The 17987-nt window shown below is 52.0% G+C and overlaps 4 protein-coding genes across 5 annotated transcripts in view; 1 reads left to right on the top strand and 3 right to left on the bottom strand.

The window, feature by feature from the left end:
- wdr59 (WD repeat domain 59) overlaps positions 1 to 1418 on the bottom strand; it is a 21889-nt gene extending 20471 nt beyond the window's left edge. The window contains exons 1-2 of the mRNA XM_017303087.1: positions 1327 to 1418; positions 900 to 1079 (exon numbers count right to left, since the gene is read on the bottom strand). Coding sequence (XP_017158576.1) covers positions 900 to 953 — 54 coding nt within the window. The 5' untranslated portion in view covers positions 954 to 1079; positions 1327 to 1418. The remainder of the gene's footprint in view (positions 1 to 899; positions 1080 to 1326) is intronic.
- On the top strand, positions 1399 to 7591 carry nob1 (NIN1 (RPN12) binding protein 1 homolog). Its single transcript, XM_017303106.1, has 10 exons — positions 1399 to 1562; positions 1870 to 2002; positions 5408 to 5541; positions 5610 to 5681; positions 5752 to 5886; positions 5957 to 6082; positions 6159 to 6353; positions 6419 to 6516; positions 6587 to 6731; positions 7079 to 7591. Exons 1-10 carry the CDS (start codon positions 1494 to 1496, stop codon positions 7343 to 7345), a joined length of 1374 nt encoding a protein of 457 aa, XP_017158595.1. The 5' UTR covers positions 1399 to 1493; the 3' UTR covers positions 7346 to 7591.
- Positions 7592 to 7647: 56 nt separating this feature from the next.
- Positions 7648 to 10641, bottom strand: cog8 (component of oligomeric golgi complex 8). The gene is made up of 5 exons (XM_008402070.2): positions 9959 to 10641; positions 9454 to 9661; positions 8543 to 9367; positions 8093 to 8261; positions 7648 to 8008 (listed from the first exon to the last, which is right to left on the bottom strand). Exons 1-5 carry the CDS (start codon positions 10276 to 10278, stop codon positions 7797 to 7799), a joined length of 1734 nt encoding a protein of 577 aa, XP_008400292.1. The 5' UTR covers positions 10279 to 10641; the 3' UTR covers positions 7648 to 7796.
- Positions 10642 to 13176: 2535 nt separating this feature from the next.
- Positions 13177 to 17685, bottom strand: LOC103460078 (isocitrate dehydrogenase (NAD(+)) 3 catalytic subunit alpha). Of its 2 annotated transcripts, none has more exons than XM_008402069.2 (11): positions 17591 to 17685; positions 16232 to 16291; positions 15992 to 16075; positions 15805 to 15919; positions 14773 to 14960; positions 14308 to 14441; positions 14125 to 14227; positions 13985 to 14049; positions 13820 to 13904; positions 13381 to 13533; positions 13177 to 13278 (listed from the first exon to the last, which is right to left on the bottom strand). In XM_008402069.2, the coding sequence occupies exons 1-11, from the start codon at positions 17618 to 17620 to the stop codon at positions 13195 to 13197; spliced, it is 1101 nt and encodes a 366-aa protein (XP_008400291.1). In that variant the 5' UTR covers positions 17621 to 17685; the 3' UTR covers positions 13177 to 13194. The 2 variants fall into 2 exon arrangements, with proteins under 2 accessions (XP_008400291.1, XP_017158606.1); XM_017303117.1 differs by lacking the exon at positions 17591 to 17685 and adding an exon at positions 16643 to 17506.
- Positions 17686 to 17987: the final 302 nt, after the last annotated feature.

The raw sequence follows: 17987 nt of genomic DNA, 5'->3' as shown, positions 1-17987 counted from the left end.
ATGGGTCAGTTAGACTCAAAACGTTGGAACAGCAGCTGGTCAGGGGGCCAAACTGGTCTTTAGTCAGGGGCCCAGGATTCCTGGCAGCGCCCCTGGCCACGCTAACTTAGCAGTGGCTGATTAGCTCATTTAACACCTGCTTTACTGATGATCTGTCAGTTTGTGTGTAGATCGCCTTTTTTATTTTTAAGCTGAACCAAAACACACCTTATCCCACAGCACATCAGGTGCTGTGGGATAGTAGGTCAGTCAAGCATAACTGACCTACTTATTAAAACTTATTTCTCACCTTGTTATCTAGTCATAGTGTAACGTTTCATAGCAAAACACTGCACTCCTTTTTATATGAGCTTACATTTACGTCTAAAGGAGACTAGTTTAAAAAAACATTGGAGCTCATGTAAGAATATCGTGATATATATTGTGTATCGTGATATAGCAAAAATATATCAGGATATTAGATTTTCCTTATATCCCTCAGCCCTAGGTCAGAGGTCAGCTTCCCACCAGCCCTGACCTGCAATCCAACATGGCCGCCCCGCTGGCAGCTATGTCCTCTTGCCTGCAGCTGAAAATTGTGGTAAAATCTGGTTTTATTCAAACTAATGAGCCTGCACACCATGGTTACCACAGCAACCACATCCTGGATACTGGATGTGGTTGCTGTGGTGACGCAGGGGAGACGGCAGGTGAGTCAACGTTGACTGAAAGTTGTCAATGATCTCCTCCCCAGGAAACCACGTGATCGGAACCATTCAGATCAACAACTGCAGATACTGCGGCTTGGCTCGGTCCGTTACCGAACCCAACTAATCCGGGTTTGCGTTCAGTTCTGCAGGTTAACTGTTCTCTGCAGCTCCGATCTCCCCCGGTTCCTGTCAGCTCAAACAATCACACACCTGAGCGTCCCGAAACTCCACCACCACAGTCTCGCTGCTCCACCGCGCCGCCATCTTTCCTTCCCGTCTCACTGTCAACACAACGCCACGTGACCTTCAGGAGCTGGGGTGATGTGTTCAATGGCGGCGGGTTCCTCCGCTTCAGATCATTTAACTGGGTCACAGCAGCTTTCTGTAGATCTTGATGACAAATTATTAAAATTATTTAAATTTGTCCCTTGCCTTCCACTGCAAGGGAATTATGAAAGGATTACTGGAACATTCTGCTATTAACTACTTATGGTTTTAACTTCGAGTTTTAATCATTTAATTACATAATTGTTTGTTGTTTTTTTGAATTATTTACAGTTATAAAAGTAAATGAAATTTTGACAGAATAGTTCATCCAGGACCGAACGGTGGATACATCTGCTTTAAAGGAACATACCTTTCCTATGTTTTCCACCTGAACACCTTTCAGATCAGCTCGACAAGGTAAAAAGTACCAAAGTGGTCAAAATTCCGACACTCGTGGTGTATTTAAAGCACTCAGGCGTCAGATGACTGTTTTCTCGCCTCTGATTGGCCGCTGCAGCTGCTGGTCCCCAAGCCAAGATGGCGCCGACCCTGGTGGAGCATGTTGTCGCGGACGCTGGAGCGTTTTTAAAGCAAGCCCCGCTGCAGGTGAGTCCATCCGGGAGCACRGGTGGTCAGTGTGCCGCTGCTGGGTGGGCCGCTGGTGGTGGAGCTCCGGCAGGGGAGCAGACGCTGCTGAGCGGACCGAATCTGGCCTCGACCCGCTGAGCTCGAAGCTGGTTCTGGTCCCGGACCAAGAGCTTTACGGGGTTCGGTTCTACGTCACAGCGGTACCAGAACAGAGCTGGGACAGGTTCTGGTACCAGGTGCTCTGAGATCAGGCCGTGTTACCACGGCAACATGAGGGGCTTTAACTGTGACGTCAGAGCTGATGAATTGCTGGTTTCCGCTGCAGGAGTTCGGCCAAAACATCTACACCCTGCGGGAGGTTCTGGACGAGATCCGAGACAGAACCACCCGGAGGAGTCTGGCCGTCCTGCCGTACCACCTGACTTTCAGAGAGCCGAACCCGGAGCACATCAGAACCGGTACGTACCCGAACTGCTACCCGACCCAAAACACGTCCGAACCGGGTCGGGTGTTCTATCAGATCATCTTTTACAGAAAAGCAGCGAGTACGCATGCCCGCGCATGCGCGTTAAGAAGTCTGACCGTCTAGGGGAGTCGTCAGTTCAGCATACGCAACAAGTTATGACGAAAATAATTGATTAAATAGTTTTCAATGATAACTGGAGATATACAGGCGTTGTCATGGTTTCAAACGTGCATTTAAAGCAGGATACAGCTGCGGTCAACTACAACACACCGTGTAAAACTCGGTAACCTACTTAACTGCTAAGTCAGGATGCCATTTAACTGTTGATAGAAAAACGTATGACGAGCTACGTCATGATTCTATGTTGCTGGTTAACATGCGGTAATGACGTGTCTGACAGATTTAGCCGTGAGTTCGCGCTAAGCTAAGCTATGCTAAGCTAAGCTAAGCGTGACTATGTGACAGCGTCTGCTGCTCTGACAGAACACCGGACCGGAAAACCCGCCAGTACCAGAACTGTAAACATGGTGGACCCGGGAATTAATTTTCACATTTTTGTCCTTTATGTTTCCTGTACTACACTTTTACATGCTCTATCCACCTTATTCCTGGGAGGCATACTGTGGAAACGAGTATGGGTCTTACTTCCGGTGACCACCGGAAGTAGCAGTATTTACAGTAATTTGTATGGTTTTTGCTCATCTATATTCATGATAGACGTTACATCTCTTTTTTCAGTTTTTGAACAATATTAAGTAAAAATAGTGGCCTTAAATGCTAGCAGAGAGCTGCTCAGTAGAGGATCGTGGTTGTGAGCAGCTCGTCTCTCTCTGGCAGTGTTTATGTGATGAGCGATAGGATACAAAAGAAATGTGGCAAAAAAAATCTAAACTTGAAAAGACAACCCAAAGTGCTTTATGTGCGCTCGATTCATTGTGTGGACAAAAAACAACGGAAGAAAACCCGCATCTGCATATGAAGCCTCTGAGTCAACGAAGTAGCTAATATGCTAATGCGGGTTATTTGTGGCCATTTCTTTAAGTCACTATATTCTAGCAACTGCAAGTAGCGGTTAAACAATATTGTCACATTTAAGCTGAGCTAGCTGGTGTTTCCACATATTCTATCCACCTTATTCCTACGCCCCATGATGCTTTGCGTGAATTATGGGTGCGACTTCCGCCGCAAGACCGGAACTGCCATTTGTTTACATGTTACCCTGACGCAAACCGGCTTTCGTCAGAGCTTTTAGGCTATAAAATATGTGGGAACACCAGCGATCAAAGCTTAAATGTGACAATATCGGTTTACCGCAACCTACAGCTATTGCGGGGAGGGATGGCGACTTGAAGAAATGCGGCCATTTCTTCAAGTCGCACTAGCCTATTTAGCTTCCTGCACTAGCATATGTAGCTACCCGTACTAGCCTATGTAGCTACACCCACTAGCATATGTAGCTTCCTGCACTAGCATGTGTAGCTACCCCCACTAGCATGTGTAGCTACCCCCACTAGCATGTGTAGCTACCCCCACTACCATATGTAGCTACCCGTACTAGCCTATGTAGCTTCCTGCACTAGCATATGTAGCTTCCTGCACTAGCATATGTAGCTTCCTGCACTAGCATATGTAGCTTCCTGATGTGGCTTACCTTGAACTTGCTACAGCCATGAACTAAATGCGTCTGATTATTAGCGAACAGCCATGAACAGCACAGCAGTTATCCGAGCTCCACCAGGGCATCTTACGACACTTTCCAGTGGCAAGTTGCTCCCAATAGGTAGATGTGTGATTCGGTTCTAGAGATTCAATTGATGCGTAACATCTGGAGCGCAGCTGCTGCGGTCTTATAAATAATATTTCCAGGCCCAATCATAGATACTCAGATCCATCTTCTCCGGGGTCGGGTCGCGGGGCAGCAGCTTCAGGAGGCCCAGACTTCCCTCCCCAGCCACGTCTTCCAGCTCCTCCTCCAGGAACCCCAAGGCGTTCCCAGGCCAGCAGAGAGACATGGTCCCTAATAGTTACAAATGGTTAATATAGTTACAAATACTCAGATCATGAGCTTTATTATTTTTTAAATCAAACTAAAAACAAAATGCACATCACACCAAGCTAACATTGTGTGGTTCTGGTGTTTCATTCTGTCGGAACAACTCAGATCTCAGCTCTTCTCTGCTTTGTCTTTATTCCTGTCAGCTCCTCAGAGAAGCAGCTGCTAGCAGCGATGCTAATTCACTCCGTTACAAAACGTAACGATCTGGTTCCTGTCGCTCCCCTGATTAGACTCATAATTACATCCTCTGTACTGAGCAGCTCTGACAGCAGACGGTGATCAAGTTTTACTAAGTATTGTATTAAAACCAAAAAGAGAATTAACTTCTACCATGAACATAGATTAGAAAAAAAACAACTACATTACAATGAAATAGTTTCGCTAGAAGTAAGAAGTAACACCCATAATCGTTTCCCCAGGAAGCCCCACAGGAATGAGGTCAATAGCCTGAAACTTCTTACGAAAGCTGGTTAGCGAGTTGCTAACTGCAAACAAAATGGTGGTTCTGGTTTGCAGCAGAAGTTCCATAATTCATGCAAAGCCTCATTGGAGTGGGGAGCAAGGCGGGTAGCTCAACTTGGTGGGTTTCGGTCTTTCAGTCATACTTTTCTTCCTCAACCTGTTGAACCGGCGTCATGGAAAATTATACTGGAGGTCATGGAGTTTTTTCTAAACCCTGTTATCTAAAGCAGAACCTGTCATGCTGGTCAAACTGTCACCAAAGTCCTTTTCGCACTTCAGGGTCCGGCCCGGCCCGCTTCGGCCCGGTTCCGCCCGAACTGCAGCCCAGTTGTGTAACTGAGGCCATCGAAGCCGAACGTCTTCATGTCTGAAACTAAACATGGTTTCGATGCAGCGGCCGAAGCTTTTCCTCAGAGATGCGGCGGGAAACTTTCTCTGTCCTCGTTGACCAATCAGCTGATTCTGAACTCGTTCATCAGCGAGTCAGAGGAGGAAACGATGACCTCATCGTGACCTCATAGTGACCTCATCGTGACCTCATCATGACCTCATCATGGGACCAATGACAGCAGAAGGTTGGGAGGAATCATCGCATATTAAAAATATTAGAGCGCTCTGTACGACATACAGTAAGAACAGTTTAGTGAGAGCCAGCTGGACCCGATCGGCTGCTGACTGAGCAGCACCGCTTGGCCGGTCCGATTGGAACCACAGCTCTTGTGGTTCCAAGGAGCCGGGTGGAACCGGGTCGGGAGTTCTAATGCAAACCCGTGCCGGACCCTGCAGTGCGAAAACGGCTTAATAGAACCCGAGTGAAGTTCTGGTAAAGTTTCAGAGTTCTGGTCTGGAACCTCTGGTAAAGTTCTGACCCGGTTTCAGTGACGGAGTTCTCCAAGAAGACGGGCGACTACCCCAGCCTGTCCGCCACCGACATCAAGGTTCTGGCTCTGACCTACCAGCTGCAGCTGGAGTACGTCGGGTCGCAGAACCTCAAGGCGGAACCGGACCTGAAGGTACCGGCCCAGTTCCCCTTAGAACTGGTAAAACCCGTCCAGATCTCTGACCCGTTCTTCTGTTCCAGGTGACCATCCAGAGCACACAGCGCCACCCAGAGGCTCCGGTCCACATCGCGGGCTTCCACCTCCCCTCCAGGGTACGGACCAAGGCCGGTTCTGGTTCTGGTCCTGGTTCTGGAAATCTGAGTTTCACTTCCGTCTCTTCAGAGAACCGTGGACGTTACGAATGCCGGACACACTCGGTCGGAACCATCCACTCAGGCGGACCTGGACCAGTTCAACAGCTTCCAGTTCTGGAGGCAGCCGCTGCCGAGCCTCCAGGGAGACCTGCTGGACCTGCTGGTGGGTGGCGGTTCTGCAGACGGATCCACTGTACCTGTGGTGCTAACCGGTTCTGGCTCTGTTCCGTCAGGGTCCGACCGGGCCGGTCCAACAGCCAGACATCCCGGCGTCCTCAGAGACGGACGAAGACTTCAGCAGCTTCCGGTTCTGGAGAGACCCGGTTCCCAGCGTGGACCAGGACCTGCTGGCCCTCCTGGTGAGTCTTCATCAGCAACCCGGTTCTGCTGGGCCCGATTCCTCCGGGAAGCAGCCACTGACCTGTTAGTTTACAGGATGTGGGCGGAGCCTCGTCCCAGGTGGAGGAGAGGAGGGCGGGGCCTGGGCTGGCAGAGGACCAATCAGACGATGAGGATGATGATGGCTGGATCACTCCCAGCAACATCAGGCAGGTGAAGATGGAGTCGTCTGATTGGACGGAGGCGGCTGATGTCAGAGTGGGGTGCCTGACCACCGACTTCGCCATGCAGGTGAGTCTGTGGGTTCTGCTCGGTTGGTTCTGCTCGGTCCGCCTCTGACCCATCTCTGTCTGCAGAACGTTCTGATCCAGATGGGCCTCCACGTTCTGTCCGTTGGCGGCCTGGTGATCCGCCGCGCCCGCAGCTACATCCTGCGGTGCCACGCCTGCTTCAGGTAAGTCGTAGCAGAACCGCCTGCGGGCCGGGTGTGTGCCCCCTGACCCGGTTTCCGGCTTGGTTTCCAGGACGACCAGCAACATGAGCAAAGCGTTCTGCCCTCACTGCGGCAACCAGACCCTGAAGAAGCTGGCGGTTACCGTTGGCGACGACGGCAGCATCCAGATGCACTTCTCCAAGAACCCCAAGGTCATGAACTCCCGAGGAACCAGGGTGAGATGCTTTGACCTTTAACCCCTGTAGAACCTCCAGGTGGGTCAAACTCCACCTGCAGGTTCTACTGTTCTCAGAACCGGTTTGGGGCCAAAGGCTGTCAGGCCACATTCTGCTGGATGGAAGGGTTAAAGGTTAAATTAGGGGTCCAGTTGGACCAGAACCACAGTTCTGCCAGCTGATTCAACCCAGTGGTTCTGGTTCTACGGTCTGGAGGACTGAGCCAGCTGGTGGGGAGCGAGTGTTGTTCCTTCAGCAGGTCCAGATGTGGTTCCACAGCCGGTTCTGGTAGCCTTTCCTCAGACAGGAAGCGGCGTGCTAACCCTGATTGTGCGTCCTGTCCGCAGCACTCGCTGCCGCTGCCTCGCGGCGGGAAGCACGCCGCCAACCCCCACCTGGTGGAGGACCAGCGCTTCCCGCAGCAGCGTCTCTCCAGGAAGGCCCGGCAGAAGACGGACGTGTTCGACCCGGACTACGTGGCCGGAGCGTCGCCGTTCTGCCAGAAGGACATCTACAGCCGCGCCGCCAACCTGCAGATCCGCGACGGGCAGAGCGGCGCCGGCCGCAGGCGAGCCAACCCCAACGCCGCCCGCAGGAAGTTCCTCAAGAAGTGATGGAACCAGGTCCGGCTCGGTTCTGGACTTTGGTTTCAGATCATGAAATTTGTTTTTCCCTTTGCCTTCTGCTCATATTTTCAAACTCTGAACTGAACTTGAACATCTGGGTTCACTTGCAGGACTTTTCTAGAACCCGTTTCAGTTCTTGGATCAGAACCTCCCAGTACTTTGTGAACCCGTTTCAGTTCTTGGATCAGAACCTCCCAGTACTTTGTTGTTACTATTAAACCTGGTTTGAACGTTTCTGTGTAGTTCTGCTGTTTGGCCACCAGGTGGCAGTTTGTAAAACACAACAAGACTCACAACTAATGTTTTAATGAACAGAAGAAAACTGCAGACCCAGAAAGTTCGGTTCTGACGGTTTGGTACAGCTGCACTTCAAGATCCCGTCACCCACAATGATTCTGCAAGTCCATCAGAACCCTGCTGAGGTTCTGGTTCTGGCCCGTCACTCTGCGTCAGCCCCCAGTTCTGCTGCCGTCTCTGTGCGGCCCGGCTGAGAAGGTTCTGGTTCAGGCTGCGTGAGCGAGCCCTGCTCCGGCAGCAGCGGTTCTGGTTCTGGTTCCTTCTGAGGGAGAATGAAGTCCAGAGGCTGCAGGATGTCAGAGACGTCGATGCGGCCCAAACCGCCGTACCTGTGCAGCTGAGACGCAGGAACACCTGCAGAGAGACGCCTGGATCAGAACCCACAACACTCCTCCAGGTTCTCACTGAAAACAATGATGCTGTGGGCCGCTCGCTCACCCAGAACCAGCGCCAACTGGGCCGGAGGGAACAGAACCTGCAGGCAGCGGGTAAGGAAGGGCAAAAGGTCGTCGGCGAACGACGAGCAGAACTGGACAAACAAATCCTCCTCTCTGCTGCTGAAGGCCGACTGCTCGGCCCGGTGGAACGCCACAATGATACGGGTCACCTGCAGGGGCAGACGGTCAGAACCAGGACCCAACAGAAATAAAGCAGACAGTACAATTCAATGCAGCAGAGGAAAATCAAAAAGTGACAAATGTATGGAGCACCCATCCTGCCAAAACTGGCAGTAAAAATAGAAAGCAATAAATGGCTTTCAAAGTTAATGTGGAAATATGGCATCCAAAAAGAGGAAAGAACTTTGATCATCCAGTAAAACTATTAATCATTTTATGTAATTCTGATTTTGGGAGGGGCGTGGCTTATTGTGGGCACCTTCACACTCACCGTCCTCAGGACGTCCTCCAGGCTGCGGCTGACGTCCTGTGCCGCCCCCAGGGGGCAGCAGAGCCGCAGGTCATTGAAGGCGCTCAGGACGTGGTTGAGGAAGCAGGCGAGCGGCGGGAAGTCCAGCAGGGCGGTGGGGGGCTGCAGGGTACCAGGCTGTATGCCGGGGGCCACGGGGGCCAGGGCGCCCCCCAGCGCCACCGGCAGGGCCACCAGCGTGTAGCGGTTCATGTCCTCCTGGAAGCGGCGCGTCGCTTCCTGCAGCGCCGCCTGGAAGGCCTCCAGCGCCACCTGCTGGAAGAGCGGCGCCAGCTGGCCCCGGAAGTCGGCCCCCACCCTGCTGAACGACAGGCCGAAGTACATGCACTGGCCCAGCAGCGAGTCCAGCCGGGGCCCCACGCCGCGCCGCAGGTCCCTCTGCAGCGTCACCAGGAACTCCGCCACCCTCTGCGCCACCCAGCCGTGGAAGATGGCTGCCTCGCCCTGGGCGCCCGCGGGACCCGCGGCGGTCGCCAGCGGGTCGTCGTCAGAGAAGATGGCGCGGTACTGCGTGATGATGTCGAACAGGTGAACCCGGCACGCCTCCACCGTCTTGGTGACGTGAACATAAGGATCGTCATCGGGGACGGCGTCCAGCACGGAGCTCAGCCAGCCGCCGCGCGCCTGCAGGAACTTCACGCGGAGCTCCGCCTCCGTGAACACGTCCATCCGCCGCAGGTAGCCAATCACGCGCAGGCAAACGGGCAGCTGGGCGTTGGAGCGCAGCTGCTGCAGCAGCTGGTTGAGCATCAGCTGCGCCGCCTGCCGCACGTCCCGCACGATGTCCTGCAGGAGACACCGCAACATCAAACCGCGTCCATCAGCGATGGAGACGTGTCCCAGCCGGGCTGCCGTCCACAGCCCATTCTCACCTGGATCACAGGTAGTGCGGCGTGCTTCCTCTCCAGCCGGCGGACGTAGGCAGCCAGCTCCAGCGCCTCCTCGTAGTAGCCGTTGCGGACGCAGGTGTCCATCAGCTGCGGGATCTCCAGGATCTCCAGGATCTCCGTGTGCCGGTTCAGCGTCAGGCTGTTCATCCGCCGGCTGACGGCGATCTCCTCCGCTTCCGTCATGAAGGTCCTGAGGAAACACTGGTCAGTGTGGAAGGTTCCTACTCCGGAAGCGCTGCTGCCCCTCGGATGACCTGGATGTTTCTCATCCGGGTCATTCTGAATTCTCAAACCGGACAAATGAGTCTGGTTTATTCCTGCACTGCCTGGTGTCTCTAATCTGCATCACTGCTACATGTTCAGGCTTTCAGTGGTTCCGTCTCTGGAACTGAACCGCAGTAAACCTGGTCAACAAAGGTTCTACAGAACCAAGACTGGGTCTAAAGCAACAAACAGTGGATCTGCCTCCACCCGGACCGATACCGACCTGCACCTCTCTCCGAACCGGGGCAGCTTGTCCAGCAGCCGGGACACGCTGCCCTCCACCCGGCCGAAATCCCGGTAGATGTGCTCGGTGCAGTCCGCGGTTCGGATGAAGGTCTGGTAGTTGGAGAAGGCCAGCTCCCGGGTCTGCTGCAGGATCTGGTTCCGCTCCTCGGCCAGCCGCTCCGGCTCCCGGCCCAGTTTCTCCAGGCCGCAGGCGCTGAGCTCGGACAAGTAAGCCGAGAAGTCCGGGTTGTCCCTCCAGCTGTCCGGGAAGCTGTCCGTGAAGACGGACACCAGGATGCTCTCATCCTCCACGTCCATGGTGCTGCAGCGGAACCGCTGGGTCCGTCCGGGTCCGAGCCTCAGCTTTGCTTTCAAGCCGGAGGTGACAACCACTTCCTGTTCCTGCTTCTTCTGCTGCAACAGCTAATTAAGGTGCGCTGCACCGCCCCCTGGCGGACGGACTGAAAGACGTTTTTAGTATGGAGGGCCAAACGGGCCATGGTTTCATCATTAATGAAACCATGAAGAAAATTGTCCTTTACAGTACTGTAAAGAACAATTACAGTACAGTATGGTAAAAACAAAAGTACAATTACTTTGTTACTGTACTTCAGTACATTTAATTATGGATACTTTAGACTTTTACTTCACTACATTTCTATAAAGCTGTTGCGTTACTCGTTACATCCAAGTCGCGTTGCACTTATTTGATTTGTTAAAATGTGAAGTTCAGGGTTTTAATGTGCCCCCCCCCGTCACTCACACGCGGAGCTCCAAGATGTGCGCAGTGGTTTCCTCTGAGTGAAGATGTCTGACAGAGAAGATGTCTGTCTGATCATCAGTAACAGAATTTGTTAAATAAATCAGATATGGATGTGACAGACGGTGGGGACTACATCCAGCTTTTAGTGTCACTTAGAAAACCGGCTCAAAGAAAGGTAAGGTCTGTGGAGGTGATGTTAGCACAGCTAGCTGTACAGGGACACATTGCATTTGCTCTGAGAAAATGTTGTTGCTCACTGCCCTGAATTATGGTGCGGAGGTTTTGACTGACGTGTTGCATGTATGGGACAACACTGTGTCCAAAGTCTGCAGCACARCGATGTGACGYTCACAAACGATCCAATTCTTCTGAACGGCTCTTTACTATTAACAGGACTGGAGCCTCACCGAGAGCCGTTCTCCGTTCTTGTAATGCTCTGCCACTTTGCAGTAACTATTATTCTATTTAAATATATACATTGATATTTATTTAATCAGCGAATGTAACGGGTCGTGGAAATCATTCAGCCAGACGGTACGATTGGACCATTTATTCTGAAGATTAAAACCAAACGAGTCAGTTCTGTCCCTGAACTTCAGCCCGAAACATGACAATAAAAAGTGTTGAGCTGCGCTGGACCGGCACAGGCTGGGCGACTCGTTTGCCCTTAAAGAAAACTGTCAATGAAACTGTCCAATTGTCTGCATTGTGCTGGTTTTATTGATCGATCAGGCCGTCACACAGTTTGTCTTCAAAAATGGATGATTTACCGATTTACTCTGACGAGAGCAAACAGAAAACAAAGGCGCCTGCAGAATCCATAACAAAAATTAATAATCTATAAATAAACTGTATATTTATATAGATCATTATATATTATATCGATGAAAAATAAACAGCACACACCACAGGACATGACAAAAGGGGCGGGGCTGTGGGGATGTGGGCGGGGCTGTGGGGATGTGGGCGGGGCTGTGGGGATGTGGGCGGGGCTGTGGGGATGTGGGCGGGGCTAATCCTGAGGCACTCCACTAGTTCAGCCTGAAGTTTGGAAAATCATGGCAAACCATGGAAACCTTCTGTTGAAAGGATTTTGCAGCTGGCAGACTGTAGACCAGTCGGTCAGGATCCAGCCGTCCAGGGCTAAAACCTGCATCCTGCTCCAACACCTGAATCCAAAGGGCGGCTCGTTACCAGGCTCTGAGGGAATTGATGCCGGTCGGTCGGGTTAGGAAGCATCTACAAGTTGCAGGCTGGACCTGAGGAGCCGAGATCTGGACGGCCGAGATCCTGCTGGGTTTAAAGAATCAGCTCAACAGAGCAGCGTTATCCACGCAACGCGACTATGACACATAAAAGCATCTTTTCATTATTCTGTCTATAACATTTGAAGTTTTATTCATGACGCATTTAATTAATGACTCAAAGTAGTTTTTTATTTTATCTCTCCAAGTTTGAGAACCTGTAGAACAGATGGATCAGAAGATGATTCACGTTTTTCACTCGGATAAAAACTGGAAATAATGATTCGATGCACACAAATGATCTAAATATGTAACTGAATGAGACATTCATTAGTATTTCACTTATAATCAGTTTGTGTTAAATTTCCTACTTTTATGACTGACTAGTCAGCCAATCAGAACCGTCTGTTCAGGGAGGAAGAGGAAGTGATGAAGAGGACGGTCAATAAACACACCAGACTCCTCTTCTTCACGAACCGTTTATATTTGTGGTTCTGCAGGCAGGAAGTGAACAGAGCAGGAAGTAGAAACAATAAATAAGACACTTGAGCTGCACTGATGCAGAACTAATGTTAAAACAGTTGCTAAGCAACAGCAACGAGCCGATGTCATCGATTTGGGTGAATCTCATTCATGGTCAGGTTTCATTTGTGCATCATCCTAGATGTGAACGCTTTGGACACAAAGCCCCGCCCCCTCAGAGGAGGAGGGGTCACGAGGCCCCGCCCCCACCGAGGAGGAGGGGTAACGGAGCCCCGCCCCCTCAGAGGAGGAGGGGTCACGAAGCCCCGCCCCCTCATAGGAGGAGGCACGAAACCCCGCCCCCTCAGAGGAGGAGGGGTCACGAGGCACCGCCCACTCAGAGGAGGAGGGGTCACGAGGCACCGCCCACTCAGAGGAGGAGGGGTCACGAGGCACCGCCCCCACAGAGGAGGATGGGTCACGAAGCCCCGCCCCCACCGAGGAGGAGGCACGAAACCCCGCCCCCTCAGAGGAGGAGAAGTCACGAGGCACCGCCCACTCAGAGGAGGAGGGGTCACGAGGCACCGCCCCCTCAGAGGAGGAGGAGTCTCGAGGCCCCGCCCCCTCAGAGGAGGAGGGGTCACAAAGCCTCGCCCCCACAGAGGAGGAGGGGTCACGAAGCCCCGCCCCCACCGAGGAGGAGGGGTCACGCAGCCCCGCCCCCTCAGAGGAGACATCAAGCGCCACCCCCTCCGCCCCCTGGTTTCAGTCCAGGTCTTGGACTCGACGGCAGATTTCAGCGGTGAACTCTGAGCACTTGGAGTTTCCTCCCAAGTCCTTGGTCAGCACCTGGAACAGCAGCAGCACTCGTTACCACGGCAACATTCAGCAACCCGTGATCGATCAAATCATTATGACCAGCAGCCCCAGAACCCGTCAGAACCGCCTCACCTTCTTCTCCTTGATGGTGCCGAAGCACGCCGTCTGGATCTTGGCGGCGTGTTGGTGCAGCCCCATGTGGCGCAGCATCATGACGGCGCTGAGCAGCAGGGCGGTCGGGTTGGCCAGATCCAGGCCCGCGATGTCCGGGGCGGTTCCGTGCACCTGCAGGACACACACAGGTCCGGTTCACTCACAGCAGGCTCTCCTCGCCGACCCGAGTCGGACCGTTTTGTTGACATTCCCTTTAGTGCAGCTCCATCTAGTGGATGCATGACGTAACTGCAGCCTGTCCTGCAGCGTCTGTTCTACAGTATAATAATCTATCTATGAAGTGAGATCTATAAAATCTGCCTGAAACCCAGACCCAGTGGATCCGGTTACTGAAACCAGAACCACCAGGACAGCCGACCCGGCCGCCATCAGAACTGGATGATTCTGAGGCTCTCACCGACTCAAAGATGGCGACTCCGTTGGCGCCGATGTTCCCGCTGGGAGTGACTCCCAGTCCTCCAATCAAACCGGCACACAGGTCACTGAAACACAAGGTCAGAAGGTCACCTAAGGTCAGCGCTCAGATCGAAGGCCTCTGATTGGCCGATGGCATGTGGCTGACCTGAGGATGTCTCCGTACAGGTTGGGCATGACCAGGACATCGAACTGGGTCGGCTCCTGAACCATCTGGAAGAACACGGGACAGGTTAAAGGTGAGGCGTCTCCCAGATCTGGGTCAGAACCGGTTCTGTTGGGACCCACATTGAGGCACACGGTGTCCAGGTACATCTCCGTGAACTTCACGTCCTTGAAGTTCTCGGCCACCTCCCGACACTTCCTGAGGAACAGCCCATCCGACATGCGCCTGCAGAGAGACGGCAGACCCACATCAGTCCGGCCCGGTTCTCCAGAGCCGCAGAGAAGCCGACCGGGTCGGAGCCTCACATGATGTTGGCCTTGTGGACGGCCGTCACGCTGCTCCTCTGGTTGTTCCGGGCGTACTCGAAGGCGTACTCCGCAATGCGTCTGCTGGCGTCCTCCGTGATCAGCTTGATGCTCTGAACGACGCCGTCCACGATCTGGAACAACCGGACCAGAACCACACGGTCAGGGTTCTGATGGACTGGAGGGGGAACCGGCAGGAACTGAAGGCTTCCCTTCTTCTAGCATTAGCTTCTGCTAATACATAGCTCCCACAGGTAGTTAGCTTATATTCAGTTCCCTGTGGTTATCTAGCATGAACATTAGCCTGCTCACAGAGGAGCATGGTGGTGGCAGAATCAGGATGTGGGGGCTGGGATCAGAAAGAGAGATGGGTCTAAAAGGAACCAGAACCGAGTCAGAGGTTGAAAAGAAATCCAAGATGAAACCACAAAGGTCCGAGGTGGATTAACTCCTCCTACCACTCACCACGTGTTCGATGCCGCTGTACTCGCCCTCCGTGTTCTCCCGGATGGTGACCAGGTCCACGTCTGTGTACGGCGTCCTGTAGCCCTCGATGGACACGCAGGGACGCACGTTGGCGTAGAGGTCAAAGGTCTTCCTGAGCAGCAGGTTCATGGATGGATGACCGGCGGCGATGGGCGTCTTCAGAGGACCTGGAGGAGGAGAGGCCAGATCGGTGAGCAACAGGAGCAACAGGAGCAACACAGCAACAGGAGCAACAGCAACAGGAGCAACACAGCAACAGGAGCAACACAGCAACAGGAGCAACACAGCAACAGCAACAGGAGCAACACAGCAACAGCAACAGGAGCAACTTCACTGCAGCATCATTTAGTGTCCGCTGCAGCATCAGCCGCGTCGTTGGCGGCAGAATCAGCGTTAGCCGCAGTGCGCTAGCAGTCGCACCACATTTTTCAGTAAGGAGTAAATCCAACACGTTGCCAATTCACATCCAGTAGTCAGACTTTAGGTACTTATCCAAATCACTGGTACTATTTTCTTTGGTAACTTCATTTCATTTCCTCTATGCGACAGAATCAGCAGCAACAGAAACAAACAATGGAGGGAGATGTGCATTTTGTTGGTGGAAAAACAGGAAGTATTTTGAGTTTTTGTTGTCAAGTCTGATTATTATAAGCAGCTTTGAGCTTCTTTTATTTCTAAAGTCTGACATCCGGTTAGTTTCAGTCAGACTCTCCCCGCCCATCATGTCCGGATGATCCGTCCCGCCGGGTTAATATTTTACCTCTAAATAACGTCGAGCTTCGCGTTGCGTTCCAGAAAACTGCAAACATCCAGACTAATCTGAGCAGCGTAAAAAACGTGAAAACAGCCACGAATGAGCGAGTTTGTAAAGTTGTGCAGCTAAACGCCATTATAATAATTCATATTAGAAAAGTGTCACAAATCTGTGCAGCAGGAGGAGCAGCAGCGTTAGCAGCATTATTAGCAGCAGCGTAGCAGCATTATTAGCGGCATCGTTAGCGGCATCAGAACCTTTCAGGCCGATCTTGCTGCGGTCCATGGACTCTTTGGCGTCTGCAGGGATCATCCACTTCCCTCCGGGTCCCTTGATGGCCGTCACGTTCCTCTCCTCCCATTGGACCGGAGCCTGCAGGGGAGAACTCGGTTCAGTTCTCCGTTCTGGATCCAGCGGCCCAGTTCTGGTCCGGCGCCGACTCACCTTAGCCGCGTCAAAGATCTTGACCACGGCAGCAGAAATCTCCGGGCCGATGCCGTCCCCTGGAATCAGAGTCACCGTCTGCATCTGGAACCAAACAGAACCAGAATCAGTTCCTCTGGACGGCCTCAGAACCGCCTGGACCCAGATCAGACTGAGCCTGGTTCCGTTTCAGCAGACCAGAACCAGGAGACTCCAGCAGGACAGCACAGAGAGGTTCTGTCTGAGACCCGGTTCACTCACCCCTCTGGAGAAGGAAGAGCCAGCCGGCCTCCTGTTGGCTCCGCCCATCACCTGGCTCACCTGCAGCAGACAGGAAGGAGCTCATAAAACACCAATCAGTTAATAAATCAAACATTCCTGTGGAGATTTTCATTAAAGCCACATGTTGAATGATTTATTTATTACTTTGTGTTTCAGGCGCCAAAAATGTTGAATTATAATAAATAATAATAAAAACAATCAGAACACAGTAAACTAAAAACATGAAGTTAAACTTTAACACTCCCAGAAGATTCACGATGGAGGAACGACAGACGTTCAAACTGGAAAACCTCCAGATTCCTGGTGGAAACAGTTTCACACCCTGTGAATTCTTCATCATTTATTCCCGTTTCTCTACATCAAATCAATTATTTCTCTATTAATACCCGCCTCTTCTACAGAACTTTCCAGCAGAACTCAGGTTGGGACCAGAAACCCGCAGACCGGCGGCATCGGATCAGATCCCATTAGAACCAGTCAGAACCGGACAGACATTATGGGAAACCATGTGAACAATGAATGGATTTAGCAGCTGTTTTCAGTTAGCCAGGCTGTCTGCTCCGATAGCTTCACACCATGTTTCACCAACAGAGCAGAGAAATGAGCTCCTTCAGTTTTCACACCTCTCTCTACTGCGAAGGAGGCAAAACTTCTAGTAGCCATCTTTCAGCCAGCTGGCATGCAGTGCACAGCAACAGGTGGGGGGAAGGCCGCCCAGCAACAATGATGGGCCCTGGTTTAAAGCTCTGCCCTACACTGAGAGGTCAAGGTTCAAACAGGAGCTCTGTTGCTACACCTAAACGTCACATCCTGTTCACGTGTTTTAATGAGTGATGCGTTCAGTTTCAGCCGAAATGAACAGACACCCCACCTTCTTTTCCTGACCTTTGACCCTTTAAATCTTATGTATAGGTTTCAGTCCAACTCGAAGGAAATCTTAAATGAGTCATTTTTAAAGGGAGTCTGGTGTCGGTGAGGCTAAGCTAGCTCCCAGTCTCTAGTTCCAGTGGTTCCGAGGATTAACGAAACAAACTGGCAGAGCAGTGAGCAGCATGATCCGGCTAAGCGCCCCAGACATACGAGGGAAGATTTCTGGATGAAGCTGCGGGAACTTCTCGACCATCTGCTGAAGGACGCAACACCGCTGCTAACAGCTAGCAGGCTAACAGTGGAGTCCAAACCCTGATCTAACCGGAACAGAGACCCGGAAGCTCCGGTCTCCCACAGAGAGCCCCGCCGAACCCCTCACAGCCCCGCCGAACCCCTCACAGCCCCGCAAAGCTACGGCGGAACCACCGGCAGAGACTTTCCAACACGTCCAGAACATTTTCCTCTCACCAGTGACCTCCACACGCTGCCTGCTGCCATCCTGACGACAACCTGAGTGCGAGATGCCTCACTACGAACAGCCCGCCGCAGAGCGAAGATCCTATAACTGAAAGATGCCTCACTAGACTAGAAATTAACCACGTCATGTATTTACATGTAACTGTTCATAAATACATATTGTTCTATTTAAAAAAAAATAAACTTGAACTCAAAATGTATTGTCATTGTGTTTGCATTCAGAGTAACTGGTTCAAGTCCTGCGTGTGTTCCAACATCAATCAATCAATCAATCAATCAGATTTATTTGTTTCAGCAACAAGGCAATGCAAAGCGCTTTGTATCATAAAAATAAAAACCATTAACCAGCCCTCCATTCCTCCTACTTTCACATCTTTCATGTTTCTGT

This window comes from Poecilia reticulata, unplaced genomic scaffold (assembly GCF_000633615.1).
Source record: "Poecilia reticulata strain Guanapo unplaced genomic scaffold, Guppy_female_1.0+MT scaffold_181, whole genome shotgun sequence".
NCBI classification, from domain to species: Eukaryota; Metazoa; Chordata; class Actinopteri; order Cyprinodontiformes; family Poeciliidae; genus Poecilia; species Poecilia reticulata.
This window is presented reverse-complemented; position numbering and strand designations above follow the sequence as displayed.

Bases quoted from the DNA above. Each gene is read 5' to 3' on its own strand.
- nob1 (XM_017303106.1), top strand. From the start codon at position 1,494: ATGGCGCCGACCCTGGTGGAGCATGTTGTCGCGGACGCTGGAGCGTTT. The intron at 2,003-5,407 runs GTACGTACCCGA...ACCCGGTTTCAG, and splicing joins CCCGGAGCACATCAGAACCG to TGACGGAGTTCTCCAAGAAG. The intron at 6,732-7,078 runs GTGAGATGCTTT...TCCTGTCCGCAG, and splicing joins TGAACTCCCGAGGAACCAGG to CACTCGCTGCCGCTGCCTCG.
- cog8 (XM_008402070.2), bottom strand. From the start codon at position 10,278: ATGGACGTGGAGGATGAGAGCATCCTGGTGTCCGTCTTCACGGACAGC. The intron at 9,662-9,958 runs GTCGGTATCGGT...GTGTTTCCTCAG, and splicing joins CGGTTCGGAGAGAGGTGCAG to GACCTTCATGACGGAAGCGG. The intron at 8,009-8,092 runs GTGAGCGAGCGG...GTCTCTCTGCAG, and splicing joins CCAGTTGGCGCTGGTTCTGG to GTGTTCCTGCGTCTCAGCTG.
- LOC103460078 (XM_008402069.2), bottom strand. From the start codon at position 17,620: ATGGCAGCAGGCAGCGTGTGGAGGTCACTG. The intron at 16,292-17,590 runs GTGAGAGGAAAA...TGTCTGCTGCAG, and splicing joins GCAGCGTGTGGAGGTCACTG to GTGAGCCAGGTGATGGGCGG. The intron at 14,228-14,307 runs GTGAGGCTCCGA...GTCTCTCTGCAG, and splicing joins GTCCACAAGGCCAACATCAT to GCGCATGTCGGATGGGCTGT.